This window comes from Podarcis vaucheri, assembly GCF_965113315.1.
Source record: "Podarcis vaucheri genome assembly, chromosome: 5".
NCBI classification, from domain to species: Eukaryota; Metazoa; Chordata; class Lepidosauria; order Squamata; family Lacertidae; genus Podarcis; species Podarcis vaucheri.
In genome coordinates, this window is record NC_138763.1 from 68,117,914 (window position 1) to 68,143,607 (window position 25,694).

At 39.9% G+C, this 25,694-nt stretch overlaps 1 protein-coding gene across 1 annotated transcript in view; it reads right to left on the reverse strand.

Moving 5' to 3' along the window:
* Window positions 1-3,862: 3,862 nt before the first annotated feature.
* Window positions 3,863-25,694, reverse strand: part of PTEN (phosphatase and tensin homolog) — a 56,779-nt gene continuing 34,947 nt past the window's right edge. Inside the window, exons 6-9 of the mRNA XM_082222098.1 lie at window positions 14,069-14,210; window positions 12,312-12,478; window positions 8,012-8,239; window positions 3,863-6,695 (exon numbers count right to left, since the gene is read on the reverse strand). Coding sequence (XP_082078224.1) covers window positions 6,510-6,695; window positions 8,012-8,239; window positions 12,312-12,478; window positions 14,069-14,210 — 723 coding nt within the window. The 3' untranslated portion in view covers window positions 3,863-6,509. The remainder of the gene's footprint in view (window positions 6,696-8,011; window positions 8,240-12,311; window positions 12,479-14,068; window positions 14,211-25,694) is intronic.

Genomic DNA, 25,694 nt, shown 5'->3' on the forward strand with positions numbered 1-25,694 from the left:
CTTCTGATTCTCCATCTGTCAGTTACATTAAAAGAATTATTCAAAACATTTGCTCCATGACAACATCCAACTTTTGCACTTTTCCCAATCTTCAAACCCAAATATTGCACAAAAAGGGTCCCCAATTAATAATATTGATATGTCCCTCTAATCGTTTCTAATTAAACATAACGATTTTGCCGCCAACCATTTCAGCAACCATGCCTCTATGTTAAATTATGATAAATCTTTCCCGCTCTGTGCTGATAAGTCTCTCTGCTGTGAACACGAGACAATATTCCATATCCATTGGTCCACACTCAGTTCTGTATCGTCAATTTCCACTTCCTGTTGTATTTACCATGTTTTTCCAGCCTTCTCTTTTCAGTGTCCATATGCATTTCTTCCATTCTTTTTCCAAAAAGAATACCAGGGATTTAATAGCTTTATCCCCTGGGATCACTCCCAAGTTGTAGGTAAAACTCCCTCAATTCCATAGATGTCAGATTATCCAAATATCTCTCCATTTTTAACTTCGTTTTTCTTTTCCAGAATCTCAGCTTTATCATTTAGTTTCTTCATTTCTCCATACATTTGTATAGTGGGTTCTTCCACCTGATCCTTCTAGCTTTGCCAGTTTCATCCCTCAGTCCTACCTGTTCTTTATCATCTAGAGCATCTATAACATTTCTGATCCCTTTTCCCATTTCATTCATCTCCGATTTAGTTTCATTGCTCATTTCATTGACTGTTCCTTCTAATCTTGTCAAATTTTTATCTATTTTCCCGCTCTAAAACCTCAGTTTTTGCATTAAGAGACTTTGTTTGCTCTGTCGGTATCTGCTTAAGAATATCCACAGTAAGAAGGGACCCTGAAGATCTCTTTTCTTCCACCATTTTTCCTTTTGCCTCCTTTTTTCCTTTTCATTCTTGTGATATTCTGAATTTTAATGCTTTCCCTGCATTTTTATATACCCCATATTTTTCTGTGTATAATACACCCCCATGTATAAGATGCCCCCTACTTTGGGGGACCCCAAATTTAGAAAATGGGCATATGCACTATCCGTGTATAAGAGGCCCCCAGATTTTTAACCTTATTTTAAAGTTTAAAAAAACCTAGTCTTATACACGGAAAAGTACGGTATATTACTTCTGTCTCTAAACAGCTTCCATCACTACAATTTCACAGCTTGCACCTGCCTCGTTTTGAAAGCAACATATTCCATTCCCAGGAATAGTGTCAGCTGGCAAAGTAACTTTCAATTTCCTAAACACACATTCGCCAAAATAATAAAAAATAATCCACTTCAAGCTGCAAAGATTCCCCTTGTCAGGTTAAAACTTTCTTATTCCACACCATAAATCCAGCTTTTCGTCATTTTTACTTGACGCTATAAGCAGTAGCTTTTTCCTTCTCCTTTATTCCAGAAAGCAGTTAACATACCGATTTTCACTGGCAGACGCAGAAACGCTTCCGAGTTGTAAATTATCTTGTTCCGAAGATAATTAAGAAAGGGACGTGTTTGCGGTCAGTGTCCATAATAGGACTGCAGCATGGTTTGGGCAAGATGACAGTCCTTGGCCTCCTGTCACTCAAACCACAAGGCAGGAAAATTTGCAATCTCCCTATCTCACAAAGAACAAACTTTTTAAAGCAACAGTTCCATTCCTTCGTTTCAACTTCTTTTGACAAACGTGTGTCTGGCTATCATCAGAGGCTACACTGCTATGTCCATCAGTAAGAAGCCGATGAGAAACCTTCAGTCTGCCATGATCCCTCCCCTCTGAAACACCCCGGACCTGGGCTTTGTGTATAGCCCGGAAATCAACAAATTAAACAATCCATTAATAAATCTTGGAGGCTGTTGTGTTGTTTTGGTTTCTTATCACTGCCAAGCAACACTGGGTTAACTACCAGTTAATGTCATATATTTTGCATACCGGTATTTTATACTTGAAAAGTCTGTAATTTTATCGGGGCAAGTTGTTTGTTTACTGTTGCAACAATTGTTTTCTCAAAATGTACTTCCTGTACCATGAAAAACAAATAAAAACATTTTTTAAAAATATGCAAGAACTTCAGATAAATGTGTCATCAATGTAGCCCTCTTCACACATTATGTGCATGTAGAAGGAAAACCATGGTGGAAATGGCAGAGTTTTTAGCCCAGATCCCCAGAATTGTGTTCCTCCTCCTGCTCCCATCACCGTGCTAAGCATACTTTCTGCAGCAGGGGATCTTTTCTGATGGAGGCTCCTTACAGGGTTTAGAACCTTGACAGAACATTCTGAAGTTGTTAATTTTTCTTACATTTATATCCCGCTTCTCCTGTCATGAAATTCAAACCAAATGTGGCTTCCAGGCGGTCACCCATCCAGACTAAGGCCTGCTTTGCTTTAGCAGAAGGTAGGCTCATGCGCTTTCAGACCATACTCTGGGAATTACATTCCTCACAGTGGCAGTGGAAGCAGGAGAGGTGTGACTTTAAAAGTGGAACTTGCAGAGTGTCTGAAAAGGACAGTTGTGTCCTCATTCAATTTAGAAAGTATGTTTCCATATGATGAAAGGGGAAATCAGGTAATATATAATGAGCAATACATGGGTCTTTTTTCTCTCTTCTTCAAGTGTTACTATCAAAAGCTTGACTACTTGTAGGAAGGAACTGACCAACAGATAAGCAAGCACTCCAACATGATTTGGGGACTATGCATCACAAAATGGAGAAAATCTGAAATGTAAGTGTATCATACGGCTCAACTTTTCAGTTTTCATTTCATGTAAACATGGAACAGTTACAGTACAAGGCTGCTCTGATCCTCCATTAACACTATTCTGTGGTTTTAGACATACATTCGTATTATTCTGAAAGTATTGTACAAAGGTCTAGGACAATTAGGAGCAATCTTTGCCCCATACAGCTTTTCACAACTTAAGGTATTAAATGAACACTAACATGGCAACGCTAGAAATTAGACAATCTTGCCTAATTTAACAAAAGCATAATAGTTTCCTTTCTTCACGCTTTATAAAAAATGGTAAAGCAATATATAGTGTCCACTTTAAGATCTGAATAGGCTATCTTTTGAGCACATTAAATACAAAGAACAACAAAAACCCTTCTGGACCAATGGGAAAAAAATTGATTGTTCAGTAGCAGTCACCTCTGAAACAATGCATCAAAGCATTTGATTTCTTACATAGGAACAGGTTGATATAAATACTTGTTTCTGGTGGTAATATTTTTAGAGCTACAAAATGAACCCATCCCGGATGTTCAAGTTTCATTTATGTATTCAGGCTGACAGTTTACCATGAAAATAGCTAGGTGTGCAAATTGTCCTGTGCTAGATGTATATTAGAATGAACAGGAATAGTTTAATTGCTCTAGAGCTGCACAGATATAAAGGAGCTGCCAAATAACCATTTTAGACCAATGGCCTATTTAGCAGAGCACTGTCTTTCTTAGCTCTAAGGTCTCAAACAGGTTTTTCTCGTCCCTGCAACTACAGTACTAAAAACAGCCATTGAGGATATGCTCTGTATTAACCTAGAACTTTATTATGCAATGCTTGAGCTTTACCCCACTAAGCTATGCCCTCTTTCATGCACCAGAAAAAAGAAGTTCACCATACTGAAGTTATTACAGAAGATTCAAAAATACAAAACCAAATTATGTAGTCATATTCATATTCCTAACTAGTCTAATCACAAATTGTCAAAACCCCACCAATTTCCCCCCCCCAATGAAATTTGGGTATACTTTTGAACGTGTTCGTCTCTATTAAGCAATCCTTTTAATCACATGTGCTTTTCATTATTTTACTGAAATATAAGTGATTTTATTCCATGTGCTTCCATATAATAATACACCCAACACAGTGACAAGAATGAGACTTTAATCAGTTTTAAGTGGAGTTTTAACACTACGATAAAGGGCTGTTAAACACAATAACAAACGGACATCTGATTTGTATGAGACATTATCCTGTACATGTCATTTTCTTGTTTTGTGTATCCTCGGTGCATAGCATTACACACAGAGCCACTGTTGCACAGCACAATAGTATCTGAAGAGGCTGAATCAGAATAAGGCTGCTTAACAGACTTTTTTTCTTAGTGTATATATATATGTATATATATATATATAATATTCTATATGAAAACAGACTGAGAATTTTGAACTGGCGGAGTAAAGAGGCAGCTCTACCAAACATTGCAGTTAAAGCCTCCTTTTAGTGCACAGTTCCACCCCTTCCATCTGCATGCATGACACATTTTAACAGTATTTTAAAAAGGTAAACGAGGCACTTTGTGGCAACCACAGGCATCGTTAACATATTGCACGTTTGCTAGAATTTTAAACATGGAACTGCACACTGGCACCCCAAACTCTTTTTCCTTAAAGCTGAAAACAATTGATGCTGCATGTAAACATCCCTTCAGTTTACAATTTGTGCCACAGCATATAACCTTGGTGCTATTTTATACAACTGCCCTTTAACTACTGTGACAAACTATTTTAAATGGGGCTACAGATGATGAGGGATGGCACAGGGCCTAAGAGTAAGCTCCTGTCAAAGTGATGCCTTCAAGTAATTTCAGACATGTAAGCTGCTGCACATCCAAGAATTTAAGCACACAGTCCAGAAACTCAAGAAATTACCTACAAGAATGCATTTTCAAGCTAAATGATGAATACTGTCATAAATAAAGTTTTAATTAGGACTCAAACCTTTCAGTCATAGTAATTCTTGCCATGTTCTATGGGGATGGTAGCTGAAATAAAGTATAGGAGAGTATGCATGATATATATTATATATATAATATATATATAATACCATTTTCCTTTTCCAATGACTATACCATAAAAACGTAAGCAAGGCTTCTCAGAACCACTGACACATTCAAAATCCAAACCCTCATTCAGACCTTCACATTCCAAAGGAAGAACAGTGCAAAAGGCCACTGAAATATTTCCAATCTGACCCTCCCATGTTACACAGCAGAACTGTACAAGACACCGAACACTGTCAACATCCAAACATTTTAAAGCACAAACTTTTTAGTTGGCTAATGTGGCTTTCAAATTGTCTTAACATAAATCAGGCTCAACGTAAGTTGCAGGAGAAAGTCAACGGTGACACGGTTGTCACCTCTCGCCAATAAGGTCCATCTATGGTATTGTAGAACTGGATCAAATCTGAGGAAATCTGAACATTAGCTTTGAAAAAAGTTTATGTAATAGATGAAAGCTATGATCCTGTGCAGTTACACGCAAGTTCCACTAAAAATAATATGAAGTTATAGGTACGCAACTACACAGATTAGAAAAGGGAGCAAATTTGCCAATGAATGTTGAAGCAGCATGCTGCCCCTTTGTTCGGTATTCAGCCTGAGTTCTGCCTTGACTAGTTACCATATATACCCTTGTTATCAATGCTAACGGACTAGGAAAAATGGATTATTCCAAATTCTTTTACTCAAATGGGACAATAATAAACAAGTTTAACTCCAATAAACCAATGGGATTTTACACCATGAAATTCGAAATAGCAGTTCCAAATGTTTGAAAGACAAGGATTTTTTTTTATTTTCTTTTTTTAGAAAAAATATTACTTCAACATTTATCATCCACAGCTGGGGGCATGGCAACTGTAACACACAAACAACTGTGTAAGCCCATTTCTGGTAGACAGCCTCCACATTTGTATGGTTAAGTCATTGTTACGGTGTCTCACATGTAACCAAATTTTCATATCCCTTCATTTGTAGATCTTTTAAGATGCTGTAGAAGGTTCATTCCTGTACCCCTAATACAGAACCACTCCCTCTAGCTGCCTTTTCTAGCACCATTATGCTTTAAAAAAAATAAAATGCACAAACAAGCAGTGACAGCGGCAATTCCTCAAATGTCCAGGATTTATTACTGTAGCATGCTAAAGAGGTGCATGTAAGTAAGCTGGAAATGGTACACAGTCCAGGGTCCAGCACAAAACAATCCTTTCTGAGCTTCTCTTTCCACTCTCCTACCCATATTACATGCATTTGAATGTAGTAAAACCCGTTACTTCTCCAAGCCAACCGCAGACTTATCTGTTGCCACATAAGTGCAAAGAAAGGGGCAGGATGTGAACCTGTGTATTAGAAAGAGCTTTACAGCCACTTCAATTGGTGACAGAACACAAAAGGAAAATCCCCTACGTATACACATCAGATCTGTCTCCACTTTTATAAAACTGGAATCAAATGGGAAAGTGCCATCTTTGTGTTTTCCTAATTGAAGTTTAAATGTTCTCTTGACACGAAAAGGTATATACATAACATAGCTACGTAACCTTTTTTTTCAACTGGACAAGAAGTGTCAAGCCCAGAGACTTCATAGGGCAAAATGAGATTGGTCAGGAAAAGAACTGTTCCTACAACTGATAATTGTGACACAATGTCCTATTGCCATTTCAAAAGGTCCATAATTCAGTTTATTCAAGTTTTCTTCTTTGTGGTATTTTTTCCCAAATAAAAAAAATATTCAGACTTTTGTAATTTGCGTATGCTGATCTTCGTCAAAAGGTTCATTCTCTGGATCAGAGTCAGTGGTGTCAGAATACCTATAATGATCAGGTTCATTATCACTAACATCCGGTGTTACTGAAGTTGAGCTGCTAGCCTCTGGGTTTGATGGCTCTTCTACTGTTTTTGTGAAAAATAGCTTCACCTAGAAAAAAAGACAAAAGATATCAGTCCATATTTGCTTGGAAAAGAAGGAATAGGTTGCTCCCTGCATCTGTAGTTCTTTGTGTGGTCATCTGTGCACAGCACTGTTATGAACAAGAAAAGTGAATGCAGAATATTATCACAACCTAGGCATTAACACTAGACAGAAACCCAAATAGCAAGTACCGTACTTTATCTGACTAACTGGGGATCTTTAAGGCAGCACCAGTAATTTCAAGGCTTATTAGTATCTTACATTTTTCATTTCTTCTAGAGTGACTGATCCAATCTTCTATTAATATGGCAAAGCCCCTATTTTTAGCTTCTTCGTAGTTATTCTAACAGTTATTCTACTCAGGATCTGGTCACTATCTACTCTATCAAAAGATTTTAGCAAGATCCTGGAAACCTTAAGAAAAGCCTAACAAAGTAATTATTAAATGTGTGCTTCTGAAATAGAATTGTAAAAGGAAGCTATTCCCCCCCCCCCACCTCACATACTATAGTCCAAACATCAATTAACAGAATTCAGCTTGGGTTCTGCCAAAATCAGCTCTTGCTGTATTTGTATGCAGGTACGGATAACACAAATGAAAGAGGAAAACAAGTCAGTGTAATAGTAGTTTTAACATACAAGTAAAACAGTTTAACACAAAATTCTCTCAAATTCGAACATCTTCCTGTTATTGATATTCAGCGGTAAGATTGCCAAAGTAATTCATGCTCTAGTAACTCCCAGTTAGATTACTATAATACGCTTTACATAGGGGTGCCCTTGAAGATGACCCGGAAGCAGTGAAGTCTGCTGGAAATCTTATGATACTGATTCTGAAGCTGCCACTCTCATTTTATATTTATTGGGCAGATGGGTGTTATTTTTAAGTTGTGTTTTTGTACCATACCCTGGGATCACTTGTGATGAAGAGTGGGCTAAAAGTATTTTAAATAAATAAATTCATTGCTGGGTTGTCACACATTTACCCTTAAGGTATACAGTGGAACCTCGGGATGCTTACCGTCTTCCTTACGAACGCTTTGGGTAACAAGCTCTGCTAACCTGGAATTAGATGCCTCCTGGTTGTGAACTTTGCCCCAAGATGCGAGCGGAAGTCGCACGGCAACAGCGGGAAAACCCCATTAGCGAAAGCGCCCCTCATGTTAAGAACAGCTTCAGGTTAAGAACGGACCTCTGCAACAAATTAAGTTCATAACCAGAGGTACCACTGTACAGCAAGACCCCGGATTTACTATGCATGGCATACTTTCAATCTCTCGGAGTACACTTCAAGTTTCTTTGATCCCTTTGAATATACCTACCTTAAAGTTTGGAGAAAAGTAACGATTTGCCTTGTCTTTATTTGCCTTGTCCAAATCATTTTTTGTTAGTGTAAGTATTAGATATTCCTTATCGTTATCTGAACGCTCTGTACTGAAAATCCCATCAAGTTCCTGATCTCCAAGAAGACTTCCGTTTTCTACTTTGTCAGAATTTTCTTCTGGTCCTGGTATGAAGAATGTATTTACCCAGAAATGAAACATTTTGTCCTAGAGACAAAAAGAAAAAACTTGTTTTAACATAACATAAACATGGCACAATGTGAATATATTCTATTGAAATTTGGCTACACGAACACATACACAGATACACAAGAAGTTTTATGGTGGGGAGAGTTTTCCCCCATCTTCATTTCTGCACTGACACATACACCTCCACTGCCCTCCTTTCTGGTAGAGCTGCCCCAATGCCTAGCATGGTTATTCATTCAAATTTTGTTGAGTGGTTAATTTCAAAAATCTTTTCTCCTCTTTTTAAACGCTTGGAAATCGACTGCAATAATTAGCTTTCTAACTGGCACAAAGACCAGATGATCAGTGCTGCGTATAGGGCCTTCTCTGAGAAGAGGGCAGATGACACAATGGATATGAAAAATTAGGGAGGTTACCCCTAATTCTATTCTTGGGGAGAAGGCTGTATGTGTTAGAATTTGCTGCATGCTCTTCCCACTCTGAATTTATGTATACCTGTATACACAGCTGTTACATCCTGAAATCTGGTCAGCCTAAATCATGAAATGAAACATGTGAATTAGGAGCATGCTGTCCCCCTAACTGTAACTACCATGGCAAGAATTTTAACACAACCCCACCCCAACTCTTTATTGGCCTGGGGAACGGAACTTTTTCTTCCTCTTCTCTCCCACTTCCTTAAAAATTGAGAAGTGGCTTGACATATTTCAGGAGTAATTATAAGTTGAACTTGTGATGATTGCAATGAGGTTGTGATGGGGTCACATCCATCCTCAGCTTCCCTCATTTTTCCAGCAGAAGGTAAGCTGTATATCCACTTTATACAAGTGCTGGTACATAGTTTACTGGTACAGCATGACACCAGTGTCACTGGAGGAGCAGGAAGAGATAGATCTTCCTTTGCTATTGCTGCTGCAGCAGCCACCACCGTCAAGTGAATAGATAGGTGCAGAAAAAGGTATGGATGGCAGTTGGAAGGGAAGGAGGAAGATTTGAGTTCTTCTCTCACTCATATTCAACCATGAGCTAAAAAAGAATGCAGTGACTGTAATGCTCATCCTCTTATTAAAAAGCGAGCACTATAAACCAGGGTTCATAATCCAGGCCTGGAGGTTACAAGATGTGGCAGCATCAGAGGCAATTCATTAGAGGCCTTTCCAACAATTAAGGATCACGTCAACTAAGGACCACCACTCTGTACAAGTACAATTAAAACAGGCCTAGTACAAAACAAAACATTCACAACCTCTGATATGTGTGTCTACTGATGTTAAACATCCATGAAAGTCTGTATGGTAGATTAGACACTGCTAGTGGTAGCTGCAATTGGTAAGAAACGAAAGTACCCATTAACCGAGGAATAAAATTAACCACAATGGGGATACTAAAATTATCCATTGCTACAGTCAAACTCCCTTCAAGAAATGTTTTCCATGATATACTTCCTATAAGAAACTGTTCGTTTTCTCACATGTATATTCTGCCTTTTAAGTTGAAAAAGGAGACAACCTGCTTTTCATCAGTGCAAGGAAAGCATAACAAGTTGCCATATTAAAGAAACATTGTCTCTATAAGGAGTAACTTTGCTGTTACAGTAATGTTAAAGAAGATAAAGAACAAGATGTTGCCTTACACTCCACTAGAAAGCTATTGCCATCCCGTCCCTCCCAAAAAGTTTGTGCTGATAGTTTTAGTCAGATGTTTCATAGTTCTATACTGAAAGGATCGTAGAAAAAACAGAAATGATTCCACACGTCTAAATTTACTTTCCTGGTCTGGGGATTCTATGAAAAGACTGCTAAACCGAGCACCTACTCAACCTACAACTGCTCAATAAATTGTATCTGCAAGATTTAGAAGTCTTTTGTACTGGTTTTCTACAGGTGAAACTCGAAAAATTAGAATATTGTGGGAAAGTTCGTTTATTTCAGTAATTCAACTTAAAAGGTGAAACTAATATATGAGATAGATTCATGATATGCAAAGCGAGATACGCCAAGCCTTTATTTGTTATAATTGTGATGTTTATAGCATACAGCTGATGAAAACCCCAAATTAACAATCTCAGAAAATTAGATTAAATGAAATCAGCAAAACAAGGACTGCAAAGAGAGCAACATTGGACCTCTGAGAAGTAGAAGCATGCACATGTACTCAAGTACTTGGTTTGGGCCCCTTTTGCATCAATTACTGCCTCAATGCGGCGTGGCATGGATGCTATCAGCCTGTGGCTCTGCTGAGGTGTTATGGAAGACCAGGAAGCTTCAGCTCTTCTGCATTGCTCGGTCTCATGTCTCTCATCTTTCTCTTGGCAATGCCCCATAGATTTTCTATGGGGTTCAGGTCAGGCGAGTTTGCTGACCAATCAAGCACAGTAATCCCATGGGCATTGAACCAGGTTTTGCTACTTTTGGCAGTGTGGGCAGGTGATAAAGTCCTGCTGGAAAATGAAATCAGCATCCCCATAAAGCTCGTCTGCGGAAGGAACCATGAAGTGCTCCAAAATCTCCTGGTAGACGGCTTCGTTGACCCTGGACTTAATGAAGCACAGTGGACCAACACCAGCTTTGCATGTCATGAATCTATCTCATATATTAGTTTCACCTTTTAAGTTGAATTACTGAAATAAATGAACTTTTCCACAATATTCTAATTTTCCGAGTTTCACCTGTATATATACAAGGTAGTCATGTACGCAAGAGGGCAGATTACATTACAAGTAGTTATGTGTATTAAGACACCATTGTGATAGTCAGGATCATAACCTTCTAATGTCTTAAATGCACACTCATCTGTGCTTTCAGGGCATAAAGCCAGGTAAGTCCACAAATCTCTAAAGGCAGACCAACATAACTAGATTCCAGAATTATTTAGGAATTACTGATTTGGATAACTGTTGATGATCTGGGTGAAAGATATAGGATACAATAGGTTGCTAAAAATAGGAATGAAACTTACTAGAAATGCAAATGTATTCTATTTGTGCTGAAGCCGATTATAGCAACATCTTTTTAAAAAATACTCTCATCATGCAAAAACCAGCAGCAAAGAAAGCTTCCTTTGCAGGTGGTACGACTGTACCAAAGCACAGTTCAAAAGTGCTCCCAATGACCTAGTGCAACTGGGCTGCTTCCATCCCAGAGCACATTCTGTTAATGCAATACATCTGAAGCCAGTTCAAAAACAAAAGTTACTTTTGTTCAAAGCAGCTCAATTAGCACAGGCTGAAAAACTGGGTACAGTTGAGCCAACCTCGTCCTACGAAATTATGTTTCAGTGTTTTTGCTCATTTCTGTTAAGAAATGCTGACTGGTAGTCAGAAAAACTAACTACCAACCGGTCAGCTTGACATCAATACTAGGAAATGTTGTAGAACAAATAATTAAATGGTCAGTCTGTGAGCACTTAGAAAAGGATGCTGTGATTACTAAGACCCAGCATCAGTTTCTCAAACCAAGTCATGCCAGACAAATCTCATTATTTTCACAAAAGGTTGCTCAGATGATAACAGCAAAAGAAGATAAGACTGTACCAACATGTTCCCTTTTATGCTAAGATTAGACCTATCCTACCCTAATTCTTTACACATAAATAGGGCAGACATGTGAGCAGCAGCCTGCCATAATATTCAATTTGACCCTCAGACTTGAAGCACTTGTGGGTCCACTGAAGCATTTAGAAACATTTAACCACCTAATTAGCAAGTTGCCATTCTTTCTGATTTGGGCTCAACAACCACCATTCATGAATATATAAGCTAAAGACTTCAGCAACTGATGGTTTGGAAACTTCATATAGTGCAAAATGTGGTAGTCCACATCTCTAAGGTAAAGTCATGGAAAACAAAGCAGAAATCAGTCATCTGCACTGACTTCTTATAACATTTGATACAATACTAAGTGGGCAGATGGCATATATACATTGTCCCCTTTCACACAATATCCAGAAGCAATGACAAGAAAAGCCTAAGTGAGTCATATCTCCTTCCTTATCACTTTGGTAGAATGCCTAAAGCCACCAATAGCAGACTGAACTGCAAGGAATTGGGGGGGGGTGGAATCAATATTTTCTCAGATTAAAACAAACACACCTTTTTCAACATCTTGTTTTGCTTATGGAAGAATTCCACCTTGATATCTCCACACACTGGCAATGGCTGAGGGAATTCGAAGTACATGTATTTGTCTTCACGTCTTGGGGGTCCTGAAGAGGAGGTGAATATCTTTACCTTAAGTTGGTAGACCACAAACTGAGGATCTGCATGATAAAAATAGCCAAGCAGTTTAAAATTAATTTAAAGTCCAGAATTAGAAAGACACGTACCTGAAGCAAGTATTTTCAAAGCGTTTGAGTCATGACTATCAATATGAATGTTGTTATACTAAGCAGTCAACCATTTCCAAGTTAAGTTTGTTGTGAACAGTGACATTTTCAATACATACATCAATCTAGCACTCGATTACTTAAGAGCCTTCTATAGAAGAATGTTTACACAGTGAGCCTCAACTAAAACGCAAGTGACTGGCAATTTAATCAGCTGAATTAGCTAGAACACGTCTAGCCAACCAAGGAACAGAACTACTCAACAGAACCACAGATTTAACATAATGGCCTGGTTTGCATAATGGCAAGCAAAGCTATGGCTTACTGGGACTATGTGAAGGCCAAACTAGTTTGTTCACTTCAGACTCATAGCAGCAAAGTATTGTTAAGAATCAGTTGTGCTTTTCTAAACTGGGAAGAAAGTTTGTTCTATATACTTGATCACATACAAGTTTTAATTAATGCAAACAGTTAATATAATAGAGTCGAAACAAATTAAGCTCTTGTCAAATTAATGTGTAAAGATACTGAATCTCTTAAAAATTAGGTATTCTTGCTGCCAGGTATCCATGTGGCGGGGGAGCTCATTCCTTTTCCCCTTCTAACACAGCTTGTGCTTACTGAGGACAGAGTTTAACTATACGCCATGGGTCAGACGACACACTAAGCCAATTTCCTGGCTTGGTGCAGCAGCAAAAGGGAGCAGGGAGTAACAAAACAGCTGCAAGCTTCTCTCTTGAGAGCCCATCTTCTCACCTCTTAAGCTACTCACCAATTATGTATATTATCATATGATCTTAAGTTTTTTAAAAACCAGAAAATACAGTAATGAGAATTTATGGCTTGAACTAAAGGCTAGTATGGAAAGGTCTTACCTTGCCTGTCCAAGAATTTGAGCAAAAGCAAAATAAGCTTGCTGACCAAGACAACAATCCTATGCATACATATGTGGAAATAAGCTCTATTCAACTCATTGGTACTTATTTTCGAGCAGCTTAAACATGCATATGATTAGACTGTGTGCCTCTTACATGGAATGTAGAGTGGGAATTTCATAATTCATTCTGAATTACAAACTAAACTAGAAAGGAAAAAAATGTAATGAAGCATTTAGGTGAACAAATGAATACTCCAGCCAATTTCTTTAGCAGGCAGGGAGGGAAGAGAGAAAATGGAATTTAACGTTGTACTAATACGATAGTTCCATCAACACAAGCATTTTTACTTGCCAGACAAATGGCCTCCCCTCTCCTCCCATGTGCTGTTTTAGGTGTCTCCTGGCCCTCCAGAGAGGATCTGAGGGAGGTGGGGGGCACAGAGGGGGAAAGCCCTGTTGTGCTAGTATAAGTCCTTACACTAGCTGCCACTGTGCACCAGGCTAGTTGGCTCTGACCCTTAGTCTATAGACATGGCTAACTCTGCCAATATTAAAGTGGTTATGAAATGAGAGCAACAGTGAACAGATGTAAATACAAATATTAGAAGACAACCTCTCAAAGTAAAAATGTTTAAAAAGATACTTACTGCAAGTGCCGCCACTAAACATCGGAATAGTTTCAAACATCATCTTATGAAACAGGAGGGCCACTGGTCTGTAATCCAGATGATTCTTTAACAGGTAGCTATAGTAATATACATAGCGCCTCTGACTGGGAATAGTTACTCCCTAAATAAATAAAAAAAATCTATAAGATCAAGAATGCTAATCATGTATGCCATTTTCCACGCTTTGTTACTTGACTTTCATAGATTTCTGAATATGAATCTTATCTCTCAATTCATTCCTATGTTCCTTAATATGTACACTTCAAAGACAGTACTTAGACATTGGCAAGCCTGTAGCATGTTATAAAATTAAATGTAACCAAAAAGAAAAGAAAAAAGCTATCAGTAAATGCTTTCCCATTAAATCTTGGAATGGTTTTCTATATATATTCAATGTTTCTTGAACTACTTCTTTTATAACAGTTTAATTCCATATTCTGTCACTCACTTCCATGATGCTGCATAAAAGACTGGTTGCCTACAATAGTTATTTTTTATTATTAAAGATTTTCTTGGTTTACAAAAGTACGTCTTGTCTCTTTTTACAAGTTGTACAGTCTTTTCTACAAATCATTTACCTTTGTTATGAGATATTAGTGTTGAGAACAGTATAAGGTCAGGAAGAAGAGCGGAGAGAAGAGGGGTGGCGGTGAAATTTCTAATTTTTTACAGTGTACGTGCGGGGTTTTGTGTAAGCATCAACTAGATAGGTTATCTTTCTATTCACTTGTTACTTTTCCTTGGTAGTGAGAGACTTTGGAGGCCCAGGGTCTGTGATTAGTTGCAATGGAGTGTGTTTGCATGGGGGGCAGCTTGCTGGGTCAAGTAAACTAGGTTGATTTGTATTGCTGTTGGTGGGTTCTTGTTGTCTGGGCTGTGTATGTGATGAAGTGGAGCCATATCGGGGTGAAGGCGCCCTCTTCTATTTGTCCCCGTGTCAGTTCCAGTTTATTGGTTAGCTTTTCTAGCAAGACTGTTTCCCATATGATTTGGTACCACTGGTCCATGTTCACCCCAACAGGTCTCTCCAGTGTCTGGCTATGAGGCTTTTGGCTGCTGAGAGTAGGTGGGTTATAAGCTCTGTATAATGTTTGTGGTCATTATGGTCTGTAGTGCCAGTTCTGGGTTGAGTTCTAAAACTGGTTTAGTTATTTGGCATATTTCTTGTAGGACTGCTGTCCAGAAGAGTTGGATTTGGGGGCGTTCCCACCACATGTGGAGGTAATGTGCCTGTGGAGCTGCAATCTCTCCAATATTTTGTTGAGGTTCCTGGGCATATCAGCACCTGTTTCCATAGTGTAAAGTACCACCTGTAGGTGAGTTTCAGGGTGAGTTCCCTTCTTTTGGCTGAGATGGACTAAAAGGGAGATTTAGACCACATTCTAGTCCATTGGGTGGGGTTAATTAAATAGTGGATTATCCAGGTCCTGTCTTCCATTGCAGCAAAGTTACATGCAAAAATACATAAGTAGTTCATTATAAGAAGTAGAAATATAAGAAGAAACAGGCAGAAGGAGAAATTTCAGCAGGCCCTGTAGTTCTGATATTTTAAATGGTAGCAGGAAGTATCCACAGAAAGCATCAAGATAACACTAATTTATCCTACTAGACTCCACTGATCTTCTGCTTTTGTCTACTTTACCATGTATAAAAATACTAATACAGAAGATTAAGTTCCAGTTCAGTTGTTCAAAACAGACTACACATCACCAATTATCACTAGTCATCATGCTCCTGCTATTGTATGGAAATAAGTACCAGTCCTTAAAACAAATAAAAGTGCAGTCAACTGTTTTAGTCATGGAAATCACAGCTGAGTTGTCATAGTTTATCTGAATATAGGCCTAAATTCATATATATTCAACACAGAGAATAGGATGGATTATTTGTACAGGTCCAATTCTGATCATGAGAGCTGAAAGTTATAGTATAACCACTATCCTTTTCCTTTGCAAACCAATACTGAGAATCGTAAAACTGTTTTCAAAACCAGGACTGTACATTATTTTTCCATTCTTCACTATACTTTGATCTGAATGCACATGAAAGCATCTGCATTGTAAACTATGGAGGCTTTTTAAGTAACTATTTTTCAGAATTTTCTATTCACAGACATGTTCTTTTCCAGTTTCTAGACCAGTCATTTTCAGAAGTTTGGAATATAGCTAAATATATTAATGACCGAACTTTGCAGCACATACAAAATATTTTGGTATACTGAAAACAATTTATTTTAAACAAGGGGTAGTTCTCGTAATCTATGCCATATTTGTTCAATAATGTAAGCCATTTACATGGTACAACTCAAAACAAATGTTGATTCTATTCAGCCCAAAATGAAACAAGGTATGAAACAAGGTATTTATTGAGATTAGAAACTAGAAAATCATGTTGTTTTTATTAAATTTTCTGTTTTACAATTTCAAATACTCATTTTAAATCCTTAAGATATCAATGACTTCCATTCTTCTCTTTCCATGGTTCATTTTACATATCTTAAATCCCTGCATATTTTACAAAAACTATACCAATCAGTATTCCATTATTGCATCCTTCAAGACTTATTTACACTGTTGAATTTATCTTAATGCTGCCAGCGTTTTCAGCTGTAAAGAATTATTTTACAGATATTCAATAAACGTTTAGAAAATCATTTTGACCTTAACCAGTGCTGAGCATCAATACATTCAGGTATAGTTTACGTAAAGTGTTCAGACTCACTCTTGCCAAACTGCATCCAAATGAAACAAAAATCACTGGAAAATTTCTCTCATTAACTTTCACAGTTCATAACATTTCTATCCTCCAGATTCTTCTTCACATGTAACTGATTTCTTTTTCAAGCTGTAAGTCATTGTTGTTGTCCCCAAACATAAATGCAACACTAAAACTTCAGACAAAAAAAAACCTCAAGCCAGAATGTTGAACCAAGGATATCACCTGTAGAAAACCACTAAATAGCAGTACATTGATGTACTGAAAATGACAACTCAACTCTGATAACACTGACTTAATCATCCACTTCTGAGGGTATATACACAATCCAACTCCAGCAAGGTACCCTCAATTCTGCATTTCAAATGAAGAGAAAAATATTGATACCTGTAACATTCAGAGATTTTCCATTTGTTTTGATGTTCAGCCTACTAAAGCAAGATTAATTCTGAACCTTTTTAGGCGCTTTAAAAAGCAGCTCAATTCTGCAAAAACCTCAAGGCTCCAAGCAAAACACTGTATTTACAATAAATTCCTTATGTCACAATACCGAATACATAGATATCACATTCCCCCCTCCCCTCCTATGAGCAAGATCAACAGGAAATGTATTCAACTAGCACTACAGAGAACAGGGACCTAAGTGAAACCATAAAAATGTAGCTGGACCCAAGTGAAAAGAAATAGTTATGAAGTTCAGAGCTACCAGGGGATGGGAAGGTGGAGAGAATTAAAGAGCTTCCAGGTATGCATCCTATTAAGAAAGGTAGCTTGGAGGATTAACCCTGTTATCCTCCGAAATATATTGCAGTGGAGAAGCCCATATTCTTCATAGGCTGCAATGCTATGGAAGAAGAGAAAGTTAAAGAACTGCAGTTACCTCCTGAAGCCTTTGCTTGCTCAGAGATCATGGGTAATTAAATACGGCTCCTTGGATTTTATAATGCTAATGCAATTAAGACTTTGTACAAGAACACTAGCACCATGATGCCTCATGTTTTTCAAGGTGAATCTGAATAGGGTTACTGCTTCTCCACCTCTCAGCAGCTCTATAAAGATTGATATACTATGACGATCAAGCACTGCTATTTCACACACCAGACCATGCCCTACCAGCCTAGGTCTCTCAACTTGCTAATGGAAAGTAACCATGTCCAAATAATACCGAATTGATACAAGAAGCAACCATGCAAGTTCTATGCTCTAAGAACAAAGTACTGCAGCACCCAAACTTCAAAGATGCTTACAACTACCTCTGTACTGATCAGATACAGTACAGGCAGGTCTATCAAGATGCAAAAATGTTGTCTAGAACCAAATTAAGCTGATCAACCAGTAAAAGATAATAACAAGTGGAAAGATATTTCAGATATAAGCAATTAGGCATGTTAGTGGCACAAGCAGTTTTGGATGTTAAAATTGAGCTGATATCCCTAACAGTAGGAACATATGCTAGTTTCCAAACTCTACGGTACTCACAATCAAATGTGTTAAGTTTTGCCATTGCCGTAAGCAATAAAGAGGGAGTGAAGTTTAAGGGAGGATCTGATTCTATCAATACTGATGGCTAAAACTTTCTGCAAGTTCAAGCACAACAGCATGTTCTTCCCCAGAAACCTTAGAGGAAGAAAAACGTTGTGAGTAACTGTTGCTGGAAATCATGAAATTAGTGGATTAAAAGCAGATAAGAGTAAACATGGGATGCTGGTGGCGCTGTGGGTTAAACCACAGAGCCTACAACTTGCTGATCAGAAGGTCGGCGGTTCGAATCCGTTGCTCGGTCCCTGCTTGTCCCAACCTAGCAGTTCAAAAGCACGTCAAAGCGCAAGTAGATAATTAGGTGCCACTCTGGCGGGAAGGTAAACGGTGTTTCCGTGCACTGCTCTGGTTCACCAGAAGCAGTTTAGTCATGCTGGCCACATGACCCGGAAGCTGTATGCCGGCTCCCTCGACCAATAAAGCGAGATGAGCGCCGCAACCCCAGAGTCAGTCACGACTGGACCTAATGGTCAGGGGTCCTTTTACCATTTTCATGCAAAGCTGAAAATTCACTAATATGACTGGCTGAAGTAAGTGCCAAAGCAACAATATTTTAGGGTCACAATTTGTACCCTATCTTAACCATAGGTTCCAAGAGTTTACTTATGACTGATGGAAGAGCAAACTCCAGGTGTGATACTCAAATTAAATATGACAAGAAAGTTTTTCACTATGGCATATCAACCACAGCATCTTGTCCAGAGGCAAATGGGAAGCCCAACCTGCCAGTGCATGTACTTTGATCAAAGACCAAGATGATTCACTACTAAGTACTATACATAGAGGCACCCTTGGAGGAAAATAATCAAGAAATCCAGAGAGAAAGAGCAGTTTGCACTTAGATAAGCAAACCTTGTGGGTGGAAAGTTTTCAAGCATTAATAAGTATATCCACACTCCCCTCCACCAAACATGAAAGGTGGAGAAATAAGAAGTGAGAGGTGTATTGAAAATAATGGACTTGAAAGAGAAGTGCTTAACTGCAATAGTTACATGACCTGACCAAAGAGGTGATGTAGGTGACGCCAATAAGGTCACATGGGCAGGGCCATTTGGTTTTATCCCATCCTCTCTTGCAAAGGTGTGGACACTAAAGCATTGCAGTTACATACTTAGTGCCTAACCAAACTGAAAAGTGTCCAATCTTCATTTAGAAGGGATCCCTGCTGTCACAATTTTGAGTGTGTGTTAATGTCACAATAACCATACAATGCTCAGAAATAAACCGACTAAATTTCATGGGGATGGTTCCCAGATAGGACCAGAGCCTGAACTGTTTAAAGGTGGCAAACTGAACTGCTAAAAAAGGTCACGCCCTAAACTTTCAACCCTACTGATAATATAATCCCCACCCCAATGTATTCACTTCTTTGCCTTTCCAGAACCTGGAAGGATAATAAATGGACTAGGATGTAGGAGACCAGCGTTAAAATCACCACACAACTATGAAGCTCCCTGGGTGACCTTGGGCTACTCACTATCAGCCTATGTCTCAGTCATAAGGATAACACGTGGAGGAGGAGAATCATAAATTCCAACATAAGTTCCTGATAGGACAGAAATAAAGTTGTTTTTATTCGATGAGATATATCTTCAAAGAAAAAATTACAAACTCAATGCAACCAACTACTGTAGAGCCAGATGCCATTTCCCAAATCATAATCATTTGAAAGTAACCTTGTATTTGCTATCAAGGGAGATTTAGCGGCCATGGAATTAGAAATAACAAAGAAGGTTCCATAGCTTCAGATCTAGAAAAAAAAATATCTCAATGACAAGATATAAAAAGTAAAATATCTCAATGCCAAAAATTTAAAGCTAATCATCTTAAAAGTGGAAGGCTTGCATGACAACTTAGAGGACAGATGATAAGTCTTTGAAGAAGTGGACCCTGTAGCTTGCATGAACAACACAGAATGAGTGACCGTCAGAAGAGAGTGCCAGAACACAAAGAAAGTGCAACCACATGATAGCCTAAAAGCATTTGTCCAATCAAGTTAAGCTTTCTGAGTGAGTTTGACCATTCTTACTTGTGTCAACAACAGGATCCTCTCCCAAGCAGATGCCATGTAAATGACTCTGAGAATTTACTACTGCATTTGCAGCATGTCTTAGAACTGATTTTGTAAGTTGCTTTGAGAGCCCTTTTGGCTAAATGGCAGGGTATAAACGATGAAAACAGTTAATAAAAAATACATAATTTCTAAAGTAAGGTTTCAATTATTACAGAAGCAAGATGAAAGCCACTATGCTGATGAAAAGGTGAACTAAGAGATTCAAACACCACAACAGACTTACAGAGCTCCCAAAGAGAGGTCCCTTTCTGATGCTATTTCCTGTGTGGTCAGGAAGAAACTAAAGCGGAAATCACAGCCTCCGATCCCCATGAGAGAGTGAGTTTACTGCATGAGTGGTAGGCAATGCTCCTAATTTTTGAGAGCTTTTTAGGTTCCAATGGCAATCTGTACAGGTGTATTCCTACATATAGGACTGAACAAAGCCAATTAGTATTTGGATTAAAATATAGTATGACAGAACCTATAGGGTAACAATTTAAAAAGGTAGAATGTCAAAAACACCCTTAAAATTATTGTAGTCAAATCTGTAATGTTTTTATTATATATTTCTCTAGTGGAGACTGCTCTATTAGGGCTAATGGTCCTATCCTGGTCCTGCCTACCTGCTTACTTGCCTCCAATCAGAAAGGTGGCCCTGCCTGTCAGTTTCCTCCTCCTTACTCTCAGTGTTGCCCTTCTAGAACACAGCTGGGAGGAGGGTGGGGAAGAATTAGTTGGCTCTGCCCTTCATTGGCTCTGGCTCCACCTACTGTGGGGACTGCCAGGCTTCTGTCCTACCAGTCCCAATGGGCACCAGCAACTACTTTATTTCTCATGCTTCATGCTCAAATTCATATTCTGAAATAAGCAATCATATACTAATTATATTACACTCCATTTGACCATTTGAGCTGCTGTTGGAAGGAAGAAGAGGCTCGGCATCTGTGAACTGAAGACCTACCTCCTTTAGGCAGAACCTGTGCAGATGCTATAATAATAATAATAATAATAACAATAACAATAACAATAATAATAATAATAATAATAATAATAATAATAATAAATTTTATTTATACCCTGCCCTCCCCAGCCAAGACTGGGCTCAGGGCGGCTAACAACCAATAATAAAAACAAGTTGATTAAAATACAATTTAAAAGATTAAGATACAATATTAAAACAATTAAGGAGCAATCTCATCATAGGAGGAGAAAGGAAAAAGAAAAAGGGGAAGGGAATCAAACTGATTCTGAGCCAAAGGCCAGGTGGAACAACTCTGTCTTACAGGCCCTGCGGAAAGAGATCAGATCCCGCAGGGCCCTGGTCTCGAGAGACAGAGTGTTCCACCAGGCCAGAGCCAGTGTTGAGAAGGCCCTGGCTCTGGTTGAGGCTAATCTAACTTCTATAGGGCCCAGGACCTCTAGGGTGTTGCTATATATGGACCTTAAGGTTCTCCGTGGGGCATACTAGGAGAGGCAATCCCGTAGGTACGAGGGTCCTAGGCCATGAAGGGCTTTAAAAGTCAAAAACAGCACCTTAAATCTGACCCTGTACTCCACCAGGAGCCAATGCAGCCGGAAAAGTACTGGGTGAATATGTTCCCATGGCAGAGACCCTGTGAGGAGCCTCGCTGCAGAATTCTGCACCCGTTGGAGTTTCTGGGACAGCTTCATGGGCAGCCCCGCAAAGAGCGAATTACAGTAGTCAAGCCTGGAGGTGACCGTTGCATGGATCACTGTGGCCAGGTCAGGGCGGGAAAGGTAAGGGACCAACTGCTTGATGCAGCGAAGGTGGAAAAATGTCGCCTTGGCTGTTGTTGTAACCTGCGCCTCCATGGAAAGGGAGGCGTCAAGGATTACACCCAAACTCTTAATGGAAGGCAATGGCACTAATTGGGACCCCACAAGAGAAGGGAGTTGGTCCCTCATCCCCATACCATCCCGACCCAGCCAGAGGACCTCTGTCTTCGAAGGATTTAGCTTCAATCTGCTCCCATGAAACCATCCAGCCACAGCTTCCAAACATCTGGTCAGTGTGTCAGGGATCGAGTCAGTATGGCCATCCATCAGCAGATAGAACTAAGTGTCATCAGCATATTGGTGACAACCCAGCCCAAAGCTCTGGATAATCTGGGCAAGGGGGCGCATAAAGACGTTAAAAAGCTTTGGGGAGAGGATTGCGCCCTGCGGCACTCCACACACCAAAGGGTGGCGCGATAACAACTCCCTCCCTAGTGCCACCCTCTGTCCCCAACCAGAGATAAAAGAGCACAGCCATTTATGGACTATGCCCTGTATCCCCACATCGGCGAGGCAGTGGTCCAAAAGATCATGATCGACCATGTCAAAGGCTGCTGACAAATCTAAGAGAATCAGCAGTCCTGACCCGCCTCGATCCAGTTGTCTGCAGAGATCATCTGTTAGGGCGACCAGAGCCGTCTCGGTCCCAAAACCAGGACGGAATCCGGACTGAAATGGATCTAAAGCCGATGTTTCCTCCAGAAACCTACTGAGCTGTGCAGCAACTGCTCTCTCAATTACCTTACCCAGATATGGGAGATTTGAAACTGGGCGGTGATTGGATAGATCTAAAGGATCTAGTGAAGTTTTCTTTAAGAGCGGACACACCATTGCTTCCTTCAGCTCCCCTGGGAATATCCCTGTGTCAAGGGACAAATTGATAATTTCAACCAGGGGGGTCCACGTGATATCTGGGCACGCTCTAATCAGCCAAGCCGGGCACGGATCGAGGAGGCAGGTGGTGGGCCTACCAGCTTGGAGGAGTCTATCCACATCAGCAGGGAGTATCCAATTGAAATGTTCTAACACTGGACCCGAAGACAGTCAAGGGGCCTCCAGTTCTGTCACTGTATCTAAATTGGCAGGGAGGTCACGGCGGGGCAACAGGACTTTCTCCGCAAAAAAGCTCGCAAATGCCTCACAGCTGTGGGTTGAATTTGTGCTTAAATTTGGTTGTCCTCCTAAGGACGTTACCGACCTAATTATTCTAAAAAGTTGTGCCGGGCGAGAGCTAGCGGATGCAATGGAAGCTGCGAAGTGAGATTTCTTAGCAGCTTTCATAGCCATCTCATAGGCTTTCATAAGCGTCCTATAAGATGTTCTTGAAGCTCCCTCACAAGTCTGTCGCCATACTCGCTCTAGCCATCTGAGATCCCGCTTCATTTTCCGGAGCTCCTCGGTAAACCAAGGGCCTGGTTTTGACGGGGTCGCAGAGGGCGCTTAGGCACAATCTCATCGATGGCCACCAAGAGCCAGTTATTCCAGTCCTCGACAAGGTCATCTAATGAGTCACCAGGAGGAATCATAGAATCATAGAATCATAGAGTTGGAAGAGACCACAAGGGCCATCGAGACCAACCCCCTGCCAAGCAGGAAACACCATCAGAGCACTCCTGACATATAGTTGTCAAGCCTCTGCTTAAAGACCTCCAAAGTAGGAGACTCCACCACACTCCTTGGCAGCAAATTCCACTGTCGAACAGCTCTTACTGTCAGGAAGTTCTTCCGAATGTTTAGGTGGAATCTTCTTTCTTGTAGTTTGGATCCATTGCTCCGTGTCCGCTTCTCTGGAGCAGCAGAAAACAACCTTTCTCCCTCCTCTATGTGACATCCTTTTATATATTTGAACATGGCTATCATATCACCCCTTAACCTCCTCTTCTCCAGGCTAAACATGCCCAGCTCCCTTAGCCGTTCCTCATAAGGCATCGTTTCCAGGCCTTTGACCATTTTGGTTGCCCTCCTCTGGACACGTTCCAGTTTGTCAGTGTCCTTCTTGAATTGTGGTGCCCAGAACTGGACACAGTACTCCAGGTGTGGTCTGACCAGAGCAGAATACAGTGGCACTATTACTTCCCTTGATCTAGATGCTATACTCCTATTGATGCAGCCCAGAATTGCATTGGCTTTTTTAGCTGCCGCGTCACACTGTTGGCTCATGTCAAGTTTGTGGTCAACCAAGACTCCTAGATCCTTTTCACATGTACTGCTCTCAAGCCAGGTGTCACCCATCTTGTATTTGTGCCTCTCATTTTTTTTGCCCAAGTGCAATACTTTACATTTCTCCCTGTTAAAATTCATCTTGTTTGTTTTGGCCCAGTTCTCTAATCTGTCAAGGTCGTTTTGAAGTGTGATCCTGTCCTCTGGGGTGTTAGCCACCCCTCCCAGTTTGGTGTCATCTGCAAATTTGATCAGGATGCCCTTGAGTCCATCATCCAAGTCGTTGATAAAGATGTTGAATAAGACCGGGCCCAAGACAGAACCCTGTGGCACCCCACTAGTCACTCTTCTCCAGGATGAAGAGGAACCATTGATGAGCACCCTTTGGGTTCGGGCAGTCAGCCAGTTACAAATCCACTGAGTGGTAGCATAGTCAAGACCACATTTTACCAGCTTCTTTACAAGAATATCATGGGGCACCTTGTCAAATGCCTTGCTGAAATCAAGGTAGGCTACATCCACTGCGTTCCCTTCATCTACCAGGCTTGTAATTCTGTCAAAAAACGAGATCAGGTTAGTCTGACATGACTTATTTTTCAGAAATCCATGCTGACTATTGGTGATCACAGCATTCCTTTCTAGGTGCTCACAGACTGTTTGCTTAATGATCTGTTCCAGAATCTTCCCTGGTATTGATGTCAGACTGACTGGGCGGTAATTATTTGGGTCCTCTCTTTTCCCCTTTTTGAAAATAGGGACAACATTTGCCCTCCTCCAGTCTGCCGGGACTTCGCCTGTTCTCCAGGAATTCTCAAAGATGACTGCCAGTGGTTCTGAGATCACATCTGCCAGTTCTTTTAATACTCTTGGATGCAGTTCATCTGGCCCTGGAGACTTGAATACATCTAAACTAGCCAAATATTCTTGTACTATCTCCTTAGTTATTCTGGGCTGTGTTTCCCTTGCTGAATCATTTGCTCCAAATTCTTCAGGTCGGGCATTGTTTTCTTTATCGGAGAAGACTGAGGCAAAGAAGGCATTGAGGAGTTCAGCCCTTTCTGTGTCCCCTGTTTGCATTTCACCATCTTCTCCTCTGAGTGACCCCACTGTTTCTTTGTTCTTCCTTTTGCTACGAACATACCCATAAAAGCCTTTTTTGTTGCTTTTAACCTCTCTAGCAAGCCTGAGTTCATTCTGTGCTTTAGCTTTTCTGACTTTGTGTCTACACGTGCTGGCTATTTGTTTGAATTCCTCTTTGGTGGTTTCCCCCCTTTTCCATTTTTTGTACACATCCTTTTTTAATCTTAATTCAGTTAAAAGTTCTTTAGATAGCCACCC